Raw genomic sequence first — 20,666 nt, 5'->3', positions numbered from 1 at the left:
CTCAAAACCACACTTTTTAAAGAGAAAAACAACACAATTGGATGTTCTAAGTCCACAACAATGCGTAAACCACATCAAGGGCTGCTTTTGAGGTCTGGAAAAAATATACATTTAGATTTTGGTTGTGTTTTGCAAGAGTTTGCAAAACAAAAGGCCATTAGATTGATATCATTCTACCAGGTACAGTATGCATAGGCCACTTCGTAGTTAACATTTAATTGAGAAGGTCTTTCATTTCCACCAGAAGTAGTTTATCATTAAGCATCATCACTATTGGCTGTGCCGTTTCAGAAAGTTGCCGGAAAATACAAATCACTGATGCTGACTGACTGAACCAAATAGACTACACAACTCTCCTTCATATTAAAATGTCTATGTTGACCTTGTGTAAAAACTGAAAGAAGTTTTCACACGCAATAAAAAACTGAAAAAGGTTTTCCCCTTTAGCTTACGTATCAGATTCTAGTGTGTTGTTATTAGGGGTGTGGCAACCTGGCTATACTCGTATTCTTATCCATAAATTGACAGTTGATACTCTTGAACGGAAAAGTGATTTATTATGCCTAAATAGATGTTGGAAAAATATCTATCTGCAGGTTTATAGAACAAAACAGCTGTAGATTAGGAGCAGCATGCAGATGTGTGTGTGTGACTGTGTGTCTTGTCCTCCAAACTTGGAGGACAAGCTGGCAGACAAGTTTGCTGTCACTCAGTCAGAATGCAGATCAGCGTTTCTTCTTCTTTCCCTACTCTCACATCGCTTGTTAGATATAATTCACATTGATAGCTACTAGCAAACGTCCTCGCCTATTGATTTATCATAGTAGCAGGCTGACAGGAGGCCGCAGTAATTTAAATGATTAGACCGAAACGTGCGATCAGAAGTGATTAGGTGAAATGTGAAGGGAGACGGCTTCCATCTATCCAATCAGGGTAGCAGGATCAATGTACAACCCACTCTTCTCTTTACAGACAGGAAAACTAGCCAGTTGAGTTATTTAGAGCATACGATACTGAGAAGGAAGACAACGCGCTCTTGACTTGGCTGCCTCCTTGTAGCTTCTTTCTTTGTGTTCACAAGAGAGCTGTTAGCTGACGTTAGCTAGTTACTTTACATCACTTTAAACTCCGACAAACTGCTGTAACTTTTGATTGCTAGCAGATATTTTTGTTCAGATTTGAATAGTAGAGAAGTAGTGTAAGATTTCATATGCTCTAACTTGTTGTCGAACTTGTTGGGAAAGTGGGTGTCACGTAAACGTCTGTCAGACCAAAGATGTTAAATTGAGGTGAAGGAATGGTTCTCTCATCTTTCAAGTGAAAAACAAACATGGCGGCGCGCACAAACTACCCATCATCGGATAACTTCAGATTGCTAGAAAGTGTTTTACTCAATTATTTCGATCAATGGTGAGCTCACCCGTGATGTGATGAATTATAAATAGTAATTGCTATTGCCTAATTCATATTGTGGTTTCTGTCAGCCGAGAGTTATCTAAATATGACTGCTTGTGTTATGTTAATCTTTTTTTGCGGTTTGGAGGATTGTGTAATGTTGTCGCTACTTCTCTGAATGTCTGAACATTACATCCGAAAATAAACTGGTCACATTCAGGACATAACTTTGTAAGGACTGTGTTTGTGCAAAATGTTTCTGTGAAAAAACAGTGTGGCCAGCTCAAATGCTGGCTGTTGCATCAATCGAAACTGGACCTTCTAAATAAGCATTCTAATCACATCGGTTTGAGCGTACGCTGCAGGGACCACTGTACAATGATCACACCTGTTTGTTGGCACGTGTGAAAAGGTTAAAAAGTATAAAATATATTTTGTTTATTTAAAAAGTATAAGATCAGCACTCCTACTCTGAAGCGCTTTATAAATATGGGCCCAGGTGAATGGGGTTCAGATAAGGTTAGGTGCTCAGAGACTGAGTAGGGAGTTAGTGGCCTCAGGTACTGTTCTGCTCTGTCAAGCCGCACTGAGCCTAGCTTAGCGCCATCACTGTTTTCCTCGTAAGTTTCTTATTATCCTGTTTTCCAAAATGAAATCAAAATTAGCTTGAGGAGTAGAGAGCACTGTTTTGTCATAATCTGGATCTATTTGATGCGTACAGACTGTATTATCTTTACAAGCTTAAGGTACTGTTAGGCGAATGACTGAATAATGAAACATTGTGGGTGTACCCATGGTGGTGATCAATAGGGACTGTGGATGTTCTTTGGGCATCAAACATATCTTGAATTGAACTGGCGCGGTCTAAAGGTTTCCTCTATTCCTCTATTCTGGGTCATTCTCTAGCTAGAGGACCCCTGATATCTCCAGGATTGAAAAGTATAATTTTTGTCTTTTATATTTTGTTGTCTGGTATTGTCTTTTTTTGAACTGTCTTTCTACTTTAAGTGCTGCCTGTCTTCCCAGCAGCCTACTTGGTGGTTAACGTGCAGATGATTGTTGGCAAATCAACCAGGATTAAAGGGCAGGGCAATTTGTGACTGTTTTGGTAATCAGTGGATGTGTTTGAGGGGGAGTGGTTTCTCCTCTCCTAGGCAATTCGTACCGACCAGGAGGTGTGCTCTTCACCTTTGCAAGGCAATTAGCAATTAGTATTAGTTCTTCAGTCTCCCCTGTTTCCTCAGCGGCAGCTGAAACCGATGATCTCGTTGCAAAACTAAGACCGTCACCGAAACAAAGACGGTTCTGCCGAGTTGTTTGAGGTAGGAAAGAGAGGAAGGCTCCACACCACTCGCTCACTTGAGTATCTTACCTAGTTATTTTCAGATGTGTGTGTTTTTTATACCTGTTCACTCATCTCACTGTAAGCTGTCCAGATCCTCCCCACCCCTTGGCTGCAACCCTTCTAATTTAGTGTACCCTGTGTGCACAACCCATGTGGAATTCCTGGTCTCTGCCGATCTGCTGTCAAAAACGCGGAGTTCATCTCAGCCTATTGTGCCCTTCAGTCCCTTGACTTTTTGGCCCTCACGGAGACATGGATCCCCACAGAGAATACTGCTACTCCAGCTGCTCTCTCTTCATCTGACTATGTTTTCTCTCATAGTTTGAGAGATTCTTGACACCTTGATAAACTAATTTCCTGACAATGGCTCACAGCTCTTTGTACTTGGTGACTTCAACCTCCTGATGTCTGCCTTCAGTTAATTTATTTCTTACTCTTTCTTTCTCCTCCTTGCCTCTTCTGACCTCACCCTTTCCCAGTCCCCTCCCATTCACAAGGCAGGTAATACGCTTGACCTCATCTTTACTAGAGGCTGTTCGGCCCTTCCTTCCTGCTTCGTGGCTGAGTGACTAATTGCGAGCTTACAGAACAAGGCTGCGGGCAGCTGAGTGAAAATGGAGGAAAACAAAACTTCCAGAGGACCTATCAACCTTTCACTTCCTCCTCTCTACCTTCTCTTCCTCTGTATGCACTGCTAAAGCCACGTTATATCATTCTAAATGTCAAGCTTCTGCCTCTAACCCTAGGAAACTATTTACCATCTTCTTGGTCACCTCCCTGATCAAGGCCCCAATCTCACCCAATTACTCAGCTCTAGGAAGAGTCTTGGTGGTTCCAAACTTCTTGCATTTAAGAATGATGGAGGCCACTGTGACCTTCAATGCTGCTGACATTTTTTGGTACCCTTCCACAGATCTGTGCATCGACACAATCCTGTCTCAACACTCAACACTGTCTCAACAGGTGTGTGCCTTTCCAAATCATGTCCAATCAATTGAAATTACCACAGGTGGACTCCAATGAAGTTGTAGAAACATCTCAAGGATGAACAATGGGAACAGAATAAACCTGAGCTCAATTTCTAGTCTCATAGCAAAGGGTCTGAATACTTACTCTATAGAGTGCTAAGGTATTTCTGTTATTTCAACAACAACAAAAATCGTTTCAACCTTTTTTTTCTTTTTCATAATTGGGTATCGTGTGTAGATTGAGGCCATTTTTTAATTTAACCCATTTTAAAGTAAGGCTGTAACATAACAAAATGCGGAAAAAGTCAAGGGGCCTGAAAACGTTCCGAATGCACTGTTTATCATCTTGGATGTTGGCCCACCACCTCAAGCTCAACAAGACGAAGCTGCTCTTCCTCCCGGGGAAGGCCTGTCCACTCCAACACTTCTCCATCACGGTTGACAATTCCACGGTCCTAATCCAGGTGTTTGTCATCTCCCGTCTGGACTACTGCGACTTGCTGTTGTCTGGGCTCCCCGCTTGTGCCATCAAACACCTGCAACTTATCCAGAACACTGCAGCCCGCCTGGTTTTCAACCTTCCGAAGTTCTCCCATGTCGCCCTGCTCCCCAGCACTCTCCACTGGATTCCAGTTGAAGCTCGCATCCACTACAAGACCATTGTACTTGCCTATGAAGCAGCAAGAGGAACTGCCCCTCCATACCTTCAGGCCATGCTCAAACCCTACACCCCAACCCGAGCACTCCATTCTGCCACCTCTGATCTCTTGACCCCTCCACTCCTACGGGAGGGCAGCTCCTGCTCAGCCCAGTCCAAGCTCTTCTCTGTCCTGGCACCCCAATGGTGGAACCAGCTTCCCCCTGAAGCTAGGCCAGCAGAGGCCCTGCCCATCTTCCCGAAAACATCTGAAACCCTACCTCTTCAATGAGTATCTTAAATAATCCCACCTCACCCCGATCCACATACCCCATGTTAATATACATGTAAAGTATTGCAGCTTAATTTTATGCACATTTACTTCAGCAGTGCTGAAGCTATGAATCAAGCTCCAACACTACTTTTTATTCAACTAGAACACCTAAACCAGGGGGGTGCATTGCAGCCAACAGGCAGTATGCAGCACTGTGCTAAGCAATACCACTGGCCCTGTGTTTCTTAAAATGCTACTAATGGAAGGTCACATGCACCTGCATGTTAAAGAAAACTTGCTTGCAACCAAAAACTCACAAGAATAAGCCAGGAAAAAAAGTTCATCTCTCGTTGTTACCGTGCCAAGTGATTATGATACCAGACAGCTGCATCTCGGTTCTCTACTCCCGCCTCCAATGAAATGTCGACCTATTAGGAGCATCAGAAACTGTAAGGATGCTAAATGTAACAACACTTATTGGAGTATAATAGGCCTATATTTCATTCAAACGTTTCACGTTAAATGGCAAAATAATATAATATATGCCATTTGAAATAACTTTATTAGCCTACATTTTCATTTGATAAAGTATAGGCTGTATAACTCAATCACGGTTGACATGATTTAGTTACACATTTCAAATATGGACAGTCAAGGGATATTTTACCCCCGATCTTGATAGGAAATTACCATACCAGAATTTGTTTCAGTTAAAGAAAGTTGTATTTAATGAATTACATCAATTGGAATCGAATAAAAAAAAGTAAGAGTAGGCTACACCAATGTCATGTCATTGCTCTGTGGTTTTATACAGGCTAGATAGAGCCCAATCATAAACCTTTAAGCTGAACAAATACCACTTTCTCTATAGAGTTCTCCAGCTTGTAGTCTTAAAACCTGGAAATGACTTACCTCTGGTTCCGTCAGCCAATCCCATGGTGAAAATTAATGGGGAAAGAATAGGGTTTTGGGATAAATGCCAAAAATAAGGTCTGAGGTTAACACAAACTTAGGAGATCTTATACATTTTCTTCTTTGAGGTAATGTCAGTTAACATGACCTTTATGAATTATGAAGGCTTCATGTGCTTTGTGTTTTATTTTATTATAATGAACAAAAATATAAACACAACATGTAAAGTGATGGTCCCATGCTTCATGAGCTGAAATAAAAGATCCCAGAAATTGTTAATATGCACAAAAAGCTTATTTTTCTCAAATGTTGCGCAAATATTAGTTTATATCCCTGTTAGTGAACATTTCTCCTTTGCCAAGATAATCCATCCACCTGACAGGTCTGGCATATGAAGAAGCTGATAAAACAGCATGATCATTACACAGGCGCACCTTGTGCTGGGGACAATAAAATGTTCATTTCTCTACCGTAAGCCGCCTCCAATGTCGTTTTAGAGAATTTGGCAGTATGTCCAACCGGCTTCACAACCGCAGAACACGTGTAACCACGCCAGCTCAGGTCCTCCACATCTGGCTTCTTCACGTGTGGGATCGTCTGAGACCAGCCACCCGGACAGCTGATGAAACTGTGTGTTTGCATAACCGAAGAATTTCTGCACAAACTGTCAGAAACCATCACTGGGAAGCTCATCTGTGTGCTCGTCGTATTCACCAGGGTCTTGACCTGACTGCAGTTTGTCGTCATAGCCGACTTCAGTGGGCAAATGCTCACCTTCGATGGCCACTGGCATGCTGGAGATGTGTGCTCTTCATGGATGAATCCCGGTTTCAACTGTACCAGGCAAATGACAGACCAGGCAGGCAGTATGGCATCGTGTGGGCGAGCAGTTTGCTGATGTCAACGTTGTGAACAGAGTTCCTCATGGTGGTGGTGGGGTTATGGTATGGGCAGGTATAAGCCACGGACAACAAACACAATTGAATTTTATCGATGTCAATTTGAATGCACAGAGATACTGTGACGAGATCCCGAGGCCCATTGTTGTGCCATTCATCCGCCACCATGACCGCATGTTTCAGCATGATAATACACAGCCCCATGTCGCAAGGATCTGTACCCAATTCCTAGAAGCTGAAAATGTCCCAGTTCTTCCATGGCCTGCATACTCACCAGACATGTCACCCATTGAGCACGTTTGGGATGCTCTGGATCAACGTGTACGACAGAATGTTCCAATTCCCGCCAATATCCAGCAACTTCGCACAGCCATTGGAGAGTAGTGGGACAACATTCCACAGGCCACAATCAACAGCCTGATCAACTCTATGCAAAGTAGATGCGTCGCGCTGCATGAGGAAAATGGTAGTCACACCAGATACTGACTGATCCACGCCCCTACTTTTTTTTTTTTTAAAGGTATCTGTTACCAACAGATGCATATCTGTATTCCCAGTCATGTGAAATCCATAGATTAGGGCCTAATGAATTTATTTCAATTGACTGATTTCCTTATATGAACTGTAACTCAGTAAAATCTTTGAAATTGTTGCATGTTGCATTTATATTTTTGTTCAGTGTACATAAATTCTTAAATTATTTTAGCTGTTATCCAAATAACGTCCAAAATCACCATTCATTTCCACATTTGCTTTGTCCATGGCGGAGTTAGTGCATACAAAAAGACGCCATTACTATTTCTCTCCATAGTATGTCCTCTAATTTTTAAATAGTTAGCAGCAGCTGTCAATAATTAGAACAGAGAAAAAGCAATATACTCCGTTATGTTTTGTTAAAAGTGGAAGCCTACTTCTTTTACCTCAGCAGACACCAGAGGCTGTTCGTGTTCACCCATTGAAGTGGAGTGGTACATATAATAGGCATTGGTACAGATAATGGGCGCAAGAGTTCAAGATCTTCCAATAGGGTCCCTGAATGGACATCTTTTGACTTGCCCACTCTGTCATATTTTTGTTTATCATCCCTCAGTTACATAGCAAACCAATTGGCTGGGCTACCGTTTTGTTGTGGGCCTTTGTTTGAAAGGCTTTGAAGTTAGATCATTTCTTCTGATGTATTTTTTTAAGGGCATTCCATCGCCATCGCGAGGTCATGAGAAAGGTGAACAGTATATACAGTGAATTAAATGCTAATCTCGGGTCACCAGCAGCCTAATTGATCTTTCTCGCGTTCTCAGCCAGGTGAGATGGACATGTTATTGTTAACATGAGCACAGGTCAGGTCAGAAGTGTGTCAGGAAGCATTGAATAGCAATAAAAGCCATAATTCCCATCATTATTATCTCCCGTCATCTCCATTCAACTGAAATGACGTCGGAGGAGGCTTGCATCTCCTTTTGTTGCTTGAACCTCCACTGTGCAGACCAGGCCTGGTAGTCCAGGTCATATTTGGTCCCTGTCTTGTGGCGTACACAAAAGCTCTATCTCTGGGAAAAATGACATAAGGCTTTTGACAAATGCCTCGTAATGACACCTGCGAATCCATTATTCCATCTGGGTAAAGAGTGGAGTCGCTCGAAGAATCATCGATTCAGAGTGTCTGGCAGCGAAGCAGAATTTGAAAGCAGTTGGATGCATGTTGCTGTTGATGTGTGGGTGGTGGATAGATGGATTACCTGGGGAGACCTGGATTTTTACCTTTTAAAAAATCCAATAAGACTGTTTGGTAATCCCCATGGTACACACACGTGATACACGGGCTCCTTCTGAGCTGGGAAGATAGGAGGGCAGGAGCAGCAGGTGTAATCCTCCCAGTCTGACTGTTTCCTGCATTCCAAATGGCACCCTATTCCCTATATAATGTGCCCAGCGAAAGTCTACACATCCGTTGCATAGTCTTCACATGTTGCTGCCTTTCTATCAACTTGGCACAACTCTTAGGACAACATCTATCCATTGTTTTTGTCAACATTGCTCAGTATATTTGGTTGGGAACCATTGTCGGACAGCAATATTCTAGCCTTGTCTCAGATTTTTAGGCAGATTTAAGTCAGGACTGAGGCTGGATCATTTAGGAACACTCAACACCTCTTGGAAAGCCTTTGGCATTAAATGTATGTAATTGTTCCGCTGAAAAATCTAACTATCCCAGGGTTAGGTATTCAGAAAACTGAGGCAGAGTTTCCTCTACCTTTTTACCGAGGCTTTGCTCCTTTCATTTTTCTTTTGATCCTGAAACTCACTTTGCTGGTGACAAGCATACCCATAACACGATGCTTCCACCACAAAACTTTAAAATGCTTTTTCTGTATCTCTTTTTCTCTCACTATTTATCTATCTCATCATTGTTAGTAGCGTTACATCCTCTGGTTTTCCTCTAGTCTAACTTATTGTTAGTCACTTACCGACATTACCATGCAATATCAATCTTATGTCCGGGACGACATGCCCCAAGACCGTTCAGCTCTCTTACTGAATAATTCAATATCCATTATCCAAATTTAAATGATCATTAACATTCAGTATTTATAACACAAGGTTTCTCCCCCGGTGTTAGTTTAAATCAACTGTTGTTCGTTTTCTATCTGCTTCCAAGTGGTTATTATGAAATGTGAGGTCTTGAGGGCATAATATGGTAATATTGATAATAATAGGAATAAAAAGAAAGGATAGACAGTTTATTCATTGTAGCTTCTGGGTGTGTAAATATATTTTCTCTGGTTATTTGAGTAGACTGTATATTCAAATCAGTAGGTGTTCTGTAGGACTGAATTCAAAGGATTTGTAGCTTCTTTGGGTCGAGCCAGGGTGAATTAAATATACTGTATTTGTTTTGGGCTTTTGAAGGATTTCATGTCCTTACCAGGACTTGTCTTAGAAATGAATTGATCCCACATTAAACAGTACATTTGGTTGACATAGTTTTTTTTTCTAAACTTTGTTTGTCTCCTATTGTCTTGAAGCTGTAATCAGCATGTCACATTCATAAATGTCTGTCACAATGTCACTCAAAAAGCAGAAAGTACTGTACAGTCTTTCACATCAGTTGCATTGATGTTTTTGAAAGAGCATTTTTCAGTACAGTTTTTGTTCTTTGAACAAATGAGCCTTTGAAACCAAAAAGACAAAATTGGTCAGTTGCTATTGAAGGCCTCAGGGAATGAGAGTTGGCCATTTATTTTCGTAATTTAATTTAATAACCATTCTCTTAGTTCTCTTTTGTGCGAAGGAAAGAAAAACATGAAAATGGACTGCATTGAACATTCTTCTCTTAAGAGTTTTCTAAACTCTACAAAACAGATGGCCTGGAAAGTGCTTATCTCAACAGAAGACTCCTTTTGAGGTTTGAAAACACCCTTTAACTTACCCAGCTTAGAGTGATGAGGTTGGTGTTGTGTTTTACCTCGCAATCATTGAACCCTAAAATCACAAAGTCTCTTCCTTCAGAGAGGATTGTGTGGAAAACACTATTTCCGAACATTTCCATCAGAGTTCCGGAGGCATCAATAGAGACCATTAGAAGAAACCCACTGGGCAAACACTGGTTGAATCATAGTTGGAGTGCCATGAGATGGGCGGTGTTTGGAACTACACCATTGGTTCCATTGTACAAGGCTCAAACAAGTGCACCTGAAGTGCTCTATTTGAAAGTTAACACATACTATTTGAACCCAGGTCTAGCAGGGTGAAAAAACAGAAACACCAGGTTGTCAAAACCCTGTATGGGGTGTGTGTGTGTGTGTGCCTGCCTGCCTGCCTGCCTGCCTGCCTGCAAGGGGTCATACGGTCCAGATAACTGAGTCACCACCAACACTAATGATTGCTGACAGCAGGCGGTTGCTTCAGATTGCGTAAATGGGGAGGGCAAAAATTTGGCAAATTGGGCGTAATCAACCCACCTCATCACCTACCTAATCAGACAGTTACTCTTTCTGCGGGACACATCGCTCCTTCCCTGCCACCCTACGGCGAGTGACACTTATGAGTAAATACATCCCACTGCTCTCCCTATGAATGAATGCATACCTGATCCATTCTTGATAACCCCGCAGACTTTTAGGTTGTATTTATTCTTGCTTTTTTTTGAGTCTCTAGCTCCTCTGCTCTTCAATGTGTGTGCTCGAGTGTTGAGCGAGATGCCAGTTCATTTGCTTTTTACTAGGATAGTCATTGGGATGAATGATGGTTCATTCGTGGTTCATTCAGCTGGTTCGGGGTTATACTGTCCTTTCCATTTAGTTTTGAGCTGCTGTGTGTGTGTGTGTGTGTGTGTGTGTGTGTGTGTGTGTGCGTGCGTGCGTGAACATTTTTATGCGTTCTCGTGTGTGTGTGTGTCTGCGTGCGTGAACATTTGTATGCATCCTCGTGTGTGTGTGTGTGTGCGCTCGCATGTGTTTGTTGCTGTGTCTGTGTCTCTTTTCCCTAGTGGTCAATAGATCCCCTAGCTCTTTATTTTCATGGCGTACAGATCAATAACAGGGAACCAACCCACTTAACGCAGACCGACAGAATCCATATGGCCTTAGCTGACCAGCCCAGCAGTAGTGTTACTAACACATTGTGTGACCGCTCGAGTCGTCGTCTCCCCCCTCCCAATTAATGCTAAAACAGAATCCATATGGCCTTAGCTGACCATGCCAGCAGTAGTGTTACTAACACATTCTGCGACCTCTCTAGTTTTCTCCCACCCACAGGCTTTTGTTTTGTTGAGCTGTCCATTCATTTTAGCAACAAGTGTCCTCTAGCAAGGACATGTCTTTTCTCCTTGTCAGAGAACAACCACCCCTCCATTATTTACTTGACATGGAAAAGGAGAAAATAATTTAGTCTGTTTTTATCTATATTTTCTGATATTTAAAGTGTAAACGCTTCTTTAAGGCATGTGTTGCTGTTATTTGCTAGGAGTAACATTTCTTAAACATTTCTTTCAGATTACAAATACAGATTGTCCTGGAAAAATCTGAGATAAGTGATTGAAAATAGCAGTTGTCCGCTTATCTTACTAAAACTTAAAAACCCTGACTTATCATCTGCTGTTGTCACGTGTGCTCCCTCTCCGGCCTCTAGGTCACCAGGCTGCTCGTTATGGCGCACACCTGTCACCATCGTTACGCGCACCAGCGCGTCATCAGACTCACCTGGACCCATCACTTCCCTTTGGCTCCTTCCACAGGCGTTATTGTTTCTGTGTCATTGCTGTGCATTGTTTGTGTTTTCTTGTTTGGATTGTTACTTTTATTTATTAAAACACTCACTCCCTCAGCTGTCCTCAACTGGTCAGAAGTAGTTGACTTTAAAGGGAATAGAGTGCCATTTGGTACACCAAGTTTGTCTGTGACATGATGACTACCTGATCATTGTTTCTATTGGTTATTATAGGACATAACCTCATGTAGCCACAGGCAGTGACCGGCATTTTACTAGGTATGCTAGTATGGCTTTCTTAGCCTCCCAAGAAACACTGAAAACAACACATTCCATGTACTGTCCTTTTGTACAATACTGTCAATATGCCAGCCAGACCTGGGTTTAAGTAGCATTTGTTTTCACTGAAATACTTTGAGAGCTTGATTGGGCATTGCCTAGAGTGCCAAGTAGGTTAGGGTTTGCAGTTTTGGAATTATGCCATTGGTTCCAATGGCTACATCAAGCCACACAAGCTCAATCAAGGACAGAAAGAAAACAAGTACTATCCACGTCATGGACATGAGAAATATAAGATTGTCTTGCCTTGTTTCAATTATTGCGCAGGCATCCGTGAACTTTTCTGTCACTCCATATTGGCTGCCAGAAATAGAGATGAGGAACATTTTATTTTCGTTTTCTCTCCAGGTTGTTTTCCTTTACTTCTTTTTGCTCTTTTGCTCTCTGCCTGTCTGGGCTCAGTCGTGTGGCGTGCTCTGAACTTTGCTCTTCTGAGCCTCTGAGCTTTTATGAAAATCCCTTCTGTTGAATCACCCACTGTGAGAAGACAGCCCGACTCTTTTCCCATGCTCGTTCACCGTCCACTTGTTGCTGTCAGAGAGAGAGAGAGAGAGAGTGCGTGTGTCGTGTGTACGCTACCTGTATCCACAATGCAACAGGACAGGGAAGATGGGTATATTTCCAGAATAAGGGAATCTTTCTACCTAGATGCTTTTGATATTCAACAGTTTTCAGTATTATTTTTAATTTGACAGTGACATTGCTGCTTTTGTACCATACTGTCACGTCCAGGTCTGTATAAGGGTTAATTAGTATTGTAGTTTGGTCAGGACGTGGCAGAGGGTATTTGTTTTATGTGGTTCAGGGTGGTGTGTTTGTTAAAAGGGTGTTTGAATAAGTATTCCGGGGTTTTTGTGCACTGTTTGGTTTTCATGTATTTCTATGTTTAGTCTAGTGTGTGTGGTTCTATGTTGAGTTAATTGGGGTTGGACTTCCAATTGAAGGCAGCTGTTTGGTGTTGCCTTTGATTGGAAGTCCTATATTAGTTGGGTGTGTTTGTCTTGTATTTTGTGGGAGATTGTTCTGTGTTTAGCTTTGTGCCTTGCCAGACTGTTGGTTGTTCGTTCATTTTCTTGTTTTGGTATTCATTTTGGAAGTTAAATAAACGTCAAGATGAGCCTGCACATACCTGCTGCGTTTTGGTCCTCCTTAACCAACGACAACCGTGACAGAATCTCCCACCACCAAAGGACCAAGCAGCAGAGGAAGGAGCAGAGGGAATTTGGATTGGATACATGGAGCAAAGACCGGGAATGCTACCGAGGAACACGACTGGCGATTAAACCCGAGAGGCAACCCCAATAATTTTTTTTGGGGGGGGCATATGGGTAGTTTGGCGGGGCAAGTTTGGAGCCCCAGGCCAAATCCCCGGACTGTTTCTCGGAGGCCAGTTAATGGACAGGTCTTATGCTTCGGGGTAATGGGTGTTATGGCGAGGCCAAGTGTTTTTAGGCCAGTACGCGCTATACCAGCGCCCCGCAGTTACCAGGGGGTAGTAGGCATTCAGCCAGAAAGGGCGATGCCAGATTTAAGCTCGAGACCGCTAGTAAGCCTCCATGGTCCTATATATCCTGTTCCTGCTCCACGCACTAGCCTAGAGGTGCGTGTTCCCAAGCTGGCATATCCGGTACCAGCACCATGCACCAGGATTATAGTGCGTCAGCCCGCCAGTCAACAGATCTGCCCGCCAGTCAACAGTCGTCAGTGTTGCCCACCAGTCAACAGTCGTCAGTGTTGCCCGCCAGTCAACAGTCGTCAGTGTTGCCCGCCAGTCAACAGTCGTCAGTGCTGCCCGCCAGTCAACAGTCGTCAGTGCTGCCCGCCAGTCAACAGTCGTCAGAGCTGCCCGCCAGTCAACAGTCGTCAGAGCTGCCCGCCAGTCAACAGTCGCCAGAGAGGCCAGACTGCCCCGAACTGCCGGAGTGGCCAGACTGCCCCGAACGGCCGGAGTGGCCAGACTGCCCCGAACGGCCGGAGTGGCCAGACTGCCCCGAACGGCCGGAGTGGCCAGACTGCCCCGAACTGCCCAGACTGTCCAGACTGCCCCGAGCTGCCAGACTGTCCCGAGCTGCCAGACTGCCCCGAGCTGCCAGACTGGCCAGACTGCCCCGAGCTGCCAGACTGGCCAGACTGCCCCGAACTGCCAGAGTGGCCCGACTGCCCGGCACGGCCAGAACCGGAGCCACCTCCTGATATAGGTGGGTTGGGGAGGGGGGGTGTAGCACAGTGCTGTCGTTGACGGCAGCCACCCTCCCTTCCCTCCCTTTTAGTAGAGGGGAAATTTGTTTTGTTGCTTGGGGTTGTTTTTTTGTTTAAGGTGCTTCCGGGGTTAGCACCTTTTAAGGGGGGGGTACTGTCACGTCCTGGCCAGTATAAGGGTTAATTAGTATTGTAGTTTGGTCAGGACGTGGCAGAGGGTATTTGTTTTATGTGGTTCAGGGTGGTGTGTTTGTTAAAAGGGTGTTTGAATAAGTATTCCGGGGTTTTTGTGCACTGTTTGGTTTTCATGTATTTCTATGTTTAGTCTAGTGTGTGTGGTTCTATGTTGAGTTAATTGGGGTTGAACTTCCAATTGAAGGCAGCTGTTTGGTGTTGCCTTTGATTGGAAGTCCTATATTAGTTGGGTGTGTTTGTCTTGTATTTTGTGGGAGATTGTTCTGTGTTTAGCCTTGTGCCTTGCCAGACTGTTGGTTGTTCGTTCATTTTCTTGTTTTGGTATTCATTTTGGAAGTTAAATAAACGTCAAGATGAGCCTGCACATACCTGCTGCGTTTTGGTCCTCCTTAACCAACGACAACCGTGACACATACATTTGCTCATCCTTCTATTTTGCATTAACACTGATCTAGTAAGTCTTTAGGTGTAGATTTTCCTTGCTGTTATTACGCTTTTGAATAAGTCCGTTCAACCTTGGACATGACCATATTTGCTTTTGCGATAACAACTCTTACCACCATCTAGCACCCACACCATTGTGCAGTCTACCTACACAAAGCTAAGGGCTTAATCCCAAATTGCTCCCTATTTAACCTAACCCATAGGGCTCTGGTCAACAGTAGTGCACTATATAGGGAATATGGTGACATTTGGGACAAATCCAAGCTCTCTCTTCAGAAGCGAAGCCATGTCCCGGGGATTGAAAGGGTAACTAAGATCAAAGAAGACAAAAGGAGCGGAAGTCTTTTCTCAGCTTTCCTGCCAGTCTCTCGGTAGGCCGAATGGTCAGCTTCCATTTCTTTAATATTCGGTGCCACAGGTCCTTTTGAGGAGAAGAGAGAGCTGTGCAATCATAATAGCAGTCTTTCCGCAATGGACACACATACACACACACACACACACACACACACGAGCTCTGTTATTCTCTCCTGCCTGTCGGATCTGACGCCCACCTGGAGCAAAGATCACCCTTTACTGTGAAGAGGATCGACCCTGAAAAACGTCTTCAGTTTCTGAAATACTTCTGGGACTGTGGTGCAGACTACAGAATACCACCAGCTGGTGATAAGAGACTTAAAGCTGGAGTTCACTTCTTCCCATTTCAAACGTGCTGTTGCTGTTGTGTCTTTCAGAAACTGTTTTTGTCACTAGTTTCTCCCTGATGGGAAATTAAGGTTTAAATGGATCTGGATCTGGAGTGTTTTTTTTTAAGCAAGAAAGGCGTTTTGATATCTAACCAACACTTTGATATACAGTGTCAAGAAAAAGTATGTGAACCCTTTGGAATTACCTGGACTTCTGCATAAATTGGTCATCAAATTTGATTTGATCTTCATCTAAATCACAACAATAGACAAACACAGTCTGCTGGAACTAATAACACACAAATTATTATATTTTTCTTGTCTATATTGAATACATCATTGAAACATTCTCAGTGTAGGTTAGAAATGTATATGTGAACCCCAAAGCTAATGACTTCTCCAAAAATCGAATTGGAGTCAGGAGTCAGCTAACCTGGAGTCCAATCAATGAGACGAGATTGGAGATGTTGGTTAGAGCTGACTTGCCCTATAAAAACACAAATTTGAGTTTGCTATTCACAAGAAGTATTGGCTGATGTGAATCATGCCTCAAACAAGAGAGATCTCAGAAGACCTAAGATTAAGAATTGTTGACTTGCATAAAGCTGGAAAGGGTTACAAAAGTATCTCTAAAAGCCTTAATGTCCATCAGTCCACGATAAGACAAATTGTCTATAAATGGAGAAAGTTCAGCACTGTTGCTACTCTCCCTAGGAGTGGCCGTCCTGCAAGATGACTGCAAGAGCACAGAGCAGAATGCTCAATGAGGTAAAGAAGAATCCTTACAGAAATCTCTGGAACATGCTAACATTTCTGTTGACGAGTCTACGATACGTAAAACATCAAACAAGAATGGTGTTCATGGGAGGACACCACGGAAGAAGCCACTGCTATCCAAAAAAAAACATTGCTGCATGTCTGAAGTTTGCAAAAGTGCACCTGGATGTTCTACAGCGCTACTGGCAAAATATTCTGTGGACAGATGAAACTACAGTTGAGTTGTTTGGAAGGAACACACAACACCATGTGTGGAGAAAAAATGGCACAGCACACCAACATCAAAACCTCATCCCAACTGTGAAGTATGGTGGAGGGAGCATCATGGTTTGGGGCTGCTTTGCTGCCTCAGGGCCTGGATAGCTTGCTATCATCGACTGAAAAATGAATTCCCAAGTTTATCAAGACATTTTGCAGGAGAATGTTAGGCTATCTGTCCGCCAATTGAAGCTCAACAGAAGTTGGGTGATGCAACAGCACAACGACCCAAAACACAGAAGTAAATCAACAACAGAATGGCTTCAACAGAAGAAAATACACCTTCTGGAGTGGCCCAGTCCTGACCTCAACCCAATTGAGATGCAGTGGCATGACCTCGAGAGCAGTTCACAACAGACACCCCAAGAATATTGCTGAACTGAAACAGTTTCGTAAAGAGGAATGGTCCAAAACTCCTCCTGACCGTTGTGCAGGTCTGATCCGCAACTACAGAAAATGTTTGGTTGAGGCCAAAGGAGGGTCAACCAGTTAATATATCCAAGGGTTCACATACTTTTTCCACCCTGCACTGTGAATGTTTAGACGGTGTGTTCAGTAAAGACATGAAAACGTATAATTGTATGTGTGTTATTAGTTTAAGCAGACTGTGTTTGTCTATTGTTGTGACCTAGATGAAGATCAGATCAAATTTTATTACGAATTTATGCAGAAATTCAGGTATTTCCAAAGGGTTCACATACTTTTTATTGCCACTGTATATCTACAGTAACATACATTTACAGTAACATACAGCTCTTACCAGGCTCACTAAAGCGCACACACACACACACACACACTCATTAAAGCCAATGCAGCGAGGTGATTTGGAAGAAGGAAACAGGCGAAAGCTTAATTTATCTTCTCCAAAGGAAGGAGAGACCGCTCTCTTTGCTCTCCCTTGAATAATAACTGCAGAGCACACTTCACAACCTAATTAGCTTCAGTTGTCTGGCTGATCAAGTGGCAGGAGAATTTGCCTCTTTATCAGCAGACGCCACACAGTGTCCAGACAGCTCGCCTCACAGGGTTGAACGAGAATTGAACTAATGTTACCCCCCCGCCTTCCTCCCTCACCTCCAGGTGGTCAAGATGATGATCATTGTGGTGGTGACCTTTGCCCTCTGCTGGCTGCCGTACCACGTCTACTTCATCGTGACGGGCCTCAACAAGGCTCTGATGAGGTGGAAGTCCATCCAGCAGGTGTACCTGTCAGTGATGTGGCTGGCCATGAGCTCCACCATGTACAATCCCATCATCTACTGCTGCCTGAACAGCAGGTAAGGAGAATACACACATGTGCACACAGGGAGACAGCTAGGCAAGCAGAAATGGGAGCATTCAAGGGCGGAGGCACATACACACACGTAGCTATATTTTCATGGTCGATGGTTGAAAAGGGCGGGGAAAGTATATTTATGCTGTTGGCCTGCATCTGCATAGGTTCATAACAATCCTTGAAAAGCAACTAAGGTGCATTAGAATTGTAACGGGCGTCGTATAGAGGGGACCAAGGCGCGGCGTGTTGAGTGCTCATGATTATTCTTTCATGAAAAACGAAACACTTTACAAAGAAACAAAACGACAGCAAACAGTTCCGTCAGGCAACATACAACTAAACGGAGAACTACCCACAAACACAATAGAAAAACCCCCAACTTAAATATGATCTCCAATTAGAGGCAACGAGTACCAGCTGCCTCCAATTGGAGATCAACCCAAAAAACAACAACATAGAAATAGAAAAACTAGAACTTAAACATAGAAAACCACCCAAAGCACCCCCTGTCACACCCAGACCTACTTTACTATAGAAAATGACATCTTACAAGGGTCAGGACGTGACAAGAATCTCCTATTTTAATGTCCTGTAATCCTCTGAACAGAGCACACGAGAGATGTGCTTCAACAAAGGTCCAGGCAATGGCAACCCTGATAACAGATCCTTTTGTGATGTTCATGCCCTCTTGAAAATGCCCAAAAAACTAAAAACATATTAGGTATTTTAGGACTGAGGCTTGAAAGTAAAGCTACTTCAAGGACATCACTGAGAAATGCTGAAGAGACCTGGAAATCAAAGCATAATTTAAATTGGTTACCATTGCATGCTTTCTGAACATGTTCTTTAAGCCACTCAGTGCTTAGGTGGGTAGTTCGGTACCTGTGTGACTCATTCTTTCAGGAACAATGCAGGTACAGAACATGGAGGTATGACGTCAGGTGTAGTCATATAAGACCCTCTCAGTGTCACCTCGTGTACACACACACAAACACTCGCACAAACCTACACATACGTAATGTAGCTGTATTTCCATGGTCAATTAATCCTAATGGCATGAAAAGAGCATGGAAATTGTATATCCATCTAAACAAGCTCTATGCCTTAGTCTGTCCTTTGCCCGGTCTCGGAAATCTCATAACCATATTAAACACAGAGCAAGGCCTCCTTGAAGAAGCTTCAGTGCTCTGAATCCAGACTCTGAGTGTTGATGAATGCTTGCTTGTGAATGAAGCTCCCCAGTGCACTTAGGCACACACAGGCAATTATCTAAAGCACATAGCACTCTTACCATCAACACAATCAGGCTATTTAGGAAGGATGTGCAGTGTGGTATGTTGTTGCTTTGCCCCCTTCATGATGTGAATATATAAAAACAACAATATTAAATCTTTCTTGGCTATTATAAGTAAGCCTTGTCCGAGCCAAAATCTCCACTTTCGGTAGAGTTTGGGAGTTTGAAGTATACCCCTGGACAGGACTCGAAATTACAAATGTTTTATTTTATGTATTTATTTAAGTACTGTATTTTGTTGTTTATTATCTGGGTCATTAGCTGACTTTAAATTGATGGAGAACACAGAGCTGTGTGTGTTGCAGTCGATTAGGTTTAGTTTCCTGTTTAATTGTTTATTTGTTGCTGTGTGCTTTCGGTTGATGTTGATGTTGATGTTTTATGTCATTATACAACTCTCTCTTCAACCTCACTGCACTGTACACATTGGTATGTCATTTGTTTACTGCCGCCTTATGAAAATCAGATCATCATATGAAACCTGGATTGTGTTCAGTAGGTAGAAAACGTAGTGACACAGGTGCTGTGCTACTTGAACTCGTCCAATAAGAACACAGAATTTCCTTTTCTGGTGAAAAACATTTTACAAACAGCGTGGCCTTGAACACTACCCGGTTCGCAAAATCACATTTCATTCACCCCCCCCCCTCTATTCGCCCAGGTTCCGGGCTGGCTTCAAGCGGGCGTTCCGCTGGTGCCCCTTCGTCCAGGTGTCCAGCTATGATGAGCTGGAGCTGAGGGCCACCCGCCTCCACCCGGCCCGCCAGAGCAGCATGTACACCCTGTCCCGCATGGATACCTCCGTGGTAGTGGTGTATGACCCTGTAGACGGAACAAACAACCAGAACCAGGCCAGGAAGAAGAGCTACGTCAACCAGAGAGTGGAAAACGGGCTTGGTTGCAATGGGAACGGGGCCAAGGCTAAGGCAGGCTGCGCCCCCAATGCTGAGGCTGAGGACTTCTCCTAAAGGAGGGCATGCTGGATGCAGACACACTGTCAGGCATGATCAAACACACAGGCATGTGTTCACACATGCAAGCATGTATAGAGTGGTAACATATACTGTGTACAATACATGCAAAGACAGGTAGACATTGCAAACATACATACATGCTGTCCCTATCAATACACACATGCAAACACACAATTTTCAAAGAGTTCAGAGAATATCGCTGAAAACACATTTTAGATGAGAAGCAGGAATTAATTGTCAAATATAACCATCAGATAGCATATTGTTGTACGGTCTGTAATACTATGAAAATCACTGAAGTGTACTGTATATAAAAACATGCATAAGAAAAAAAGATTTACAAAAAATGCCTGTCCAAGTAACATCCTGAATGCAATGGCTACTGAGTGTTTAAAACATTATGAATACCTGCTCTTTCCATGACATAGACTGACCAGATGAATCCAGGTGAAAGATATGATCCCTTATTGATCCACTTCAATCAGTGTAGATGAAGGGGAGGAGAAAGGTTAAAGGATTTTGCTGGGTTTTTCACACTCAACGTTTCCCGTGTGTATCAAGAATGGTCCACCGCCCAAAGGACATCCAGCCA

The 20,666-nt window shown here is 43.2% G+C and overlaps 1 protein-coding gene across 1 annotated transcript in view; it reads left to right on the top strand.

Moving 5' to 3' along the window:
* LOC115192031 (neuromedin-K receptor-like) overlaps positions 1 to 20,408 on the top strand; it is a 31,854-nt gene extending 11,446 nt beyond the window's left edge. Inside the window, exons 4-5 of the mRNA XM_029750118.1 lie at positions 17,611 to 17,807; positions 19,762 to 20,408. Of these exons, the coding sequence (XP_029605978.1) occupies positions 17,611 to 17,807; positions 19,762 to 20,068 (504 nt within the window). The 3' untranslated portion in view covers positions 20,069 to 20,408. The remainder of the gene's footprint in view (positions 1 to 17,610; positions 17,808 to 19,761) is intronic.
* The last annotated feature ends 258 nt before the right edge of the window (positions 20,409 to 20,666 follow it).

Source organism: Salmo trutta, chromosome 4 (genome assembly GCF_901001165.1).
Source record: "Salmo trutta chromosome 4, fSalTru1.1, whole genome shotgun sequence".
Taxonomy (NCBI): Eukaryota; Metazoa; Chordata; class Actinopteri; order Salmoniformes; family Salmonidae; genus Salmo; species Salmo trutta.
The sequence above is the reverse complement of the archived record's forward strand: the minus strand, read 5'-3'. Positions and strand labels throughout refer to the sequence as shown.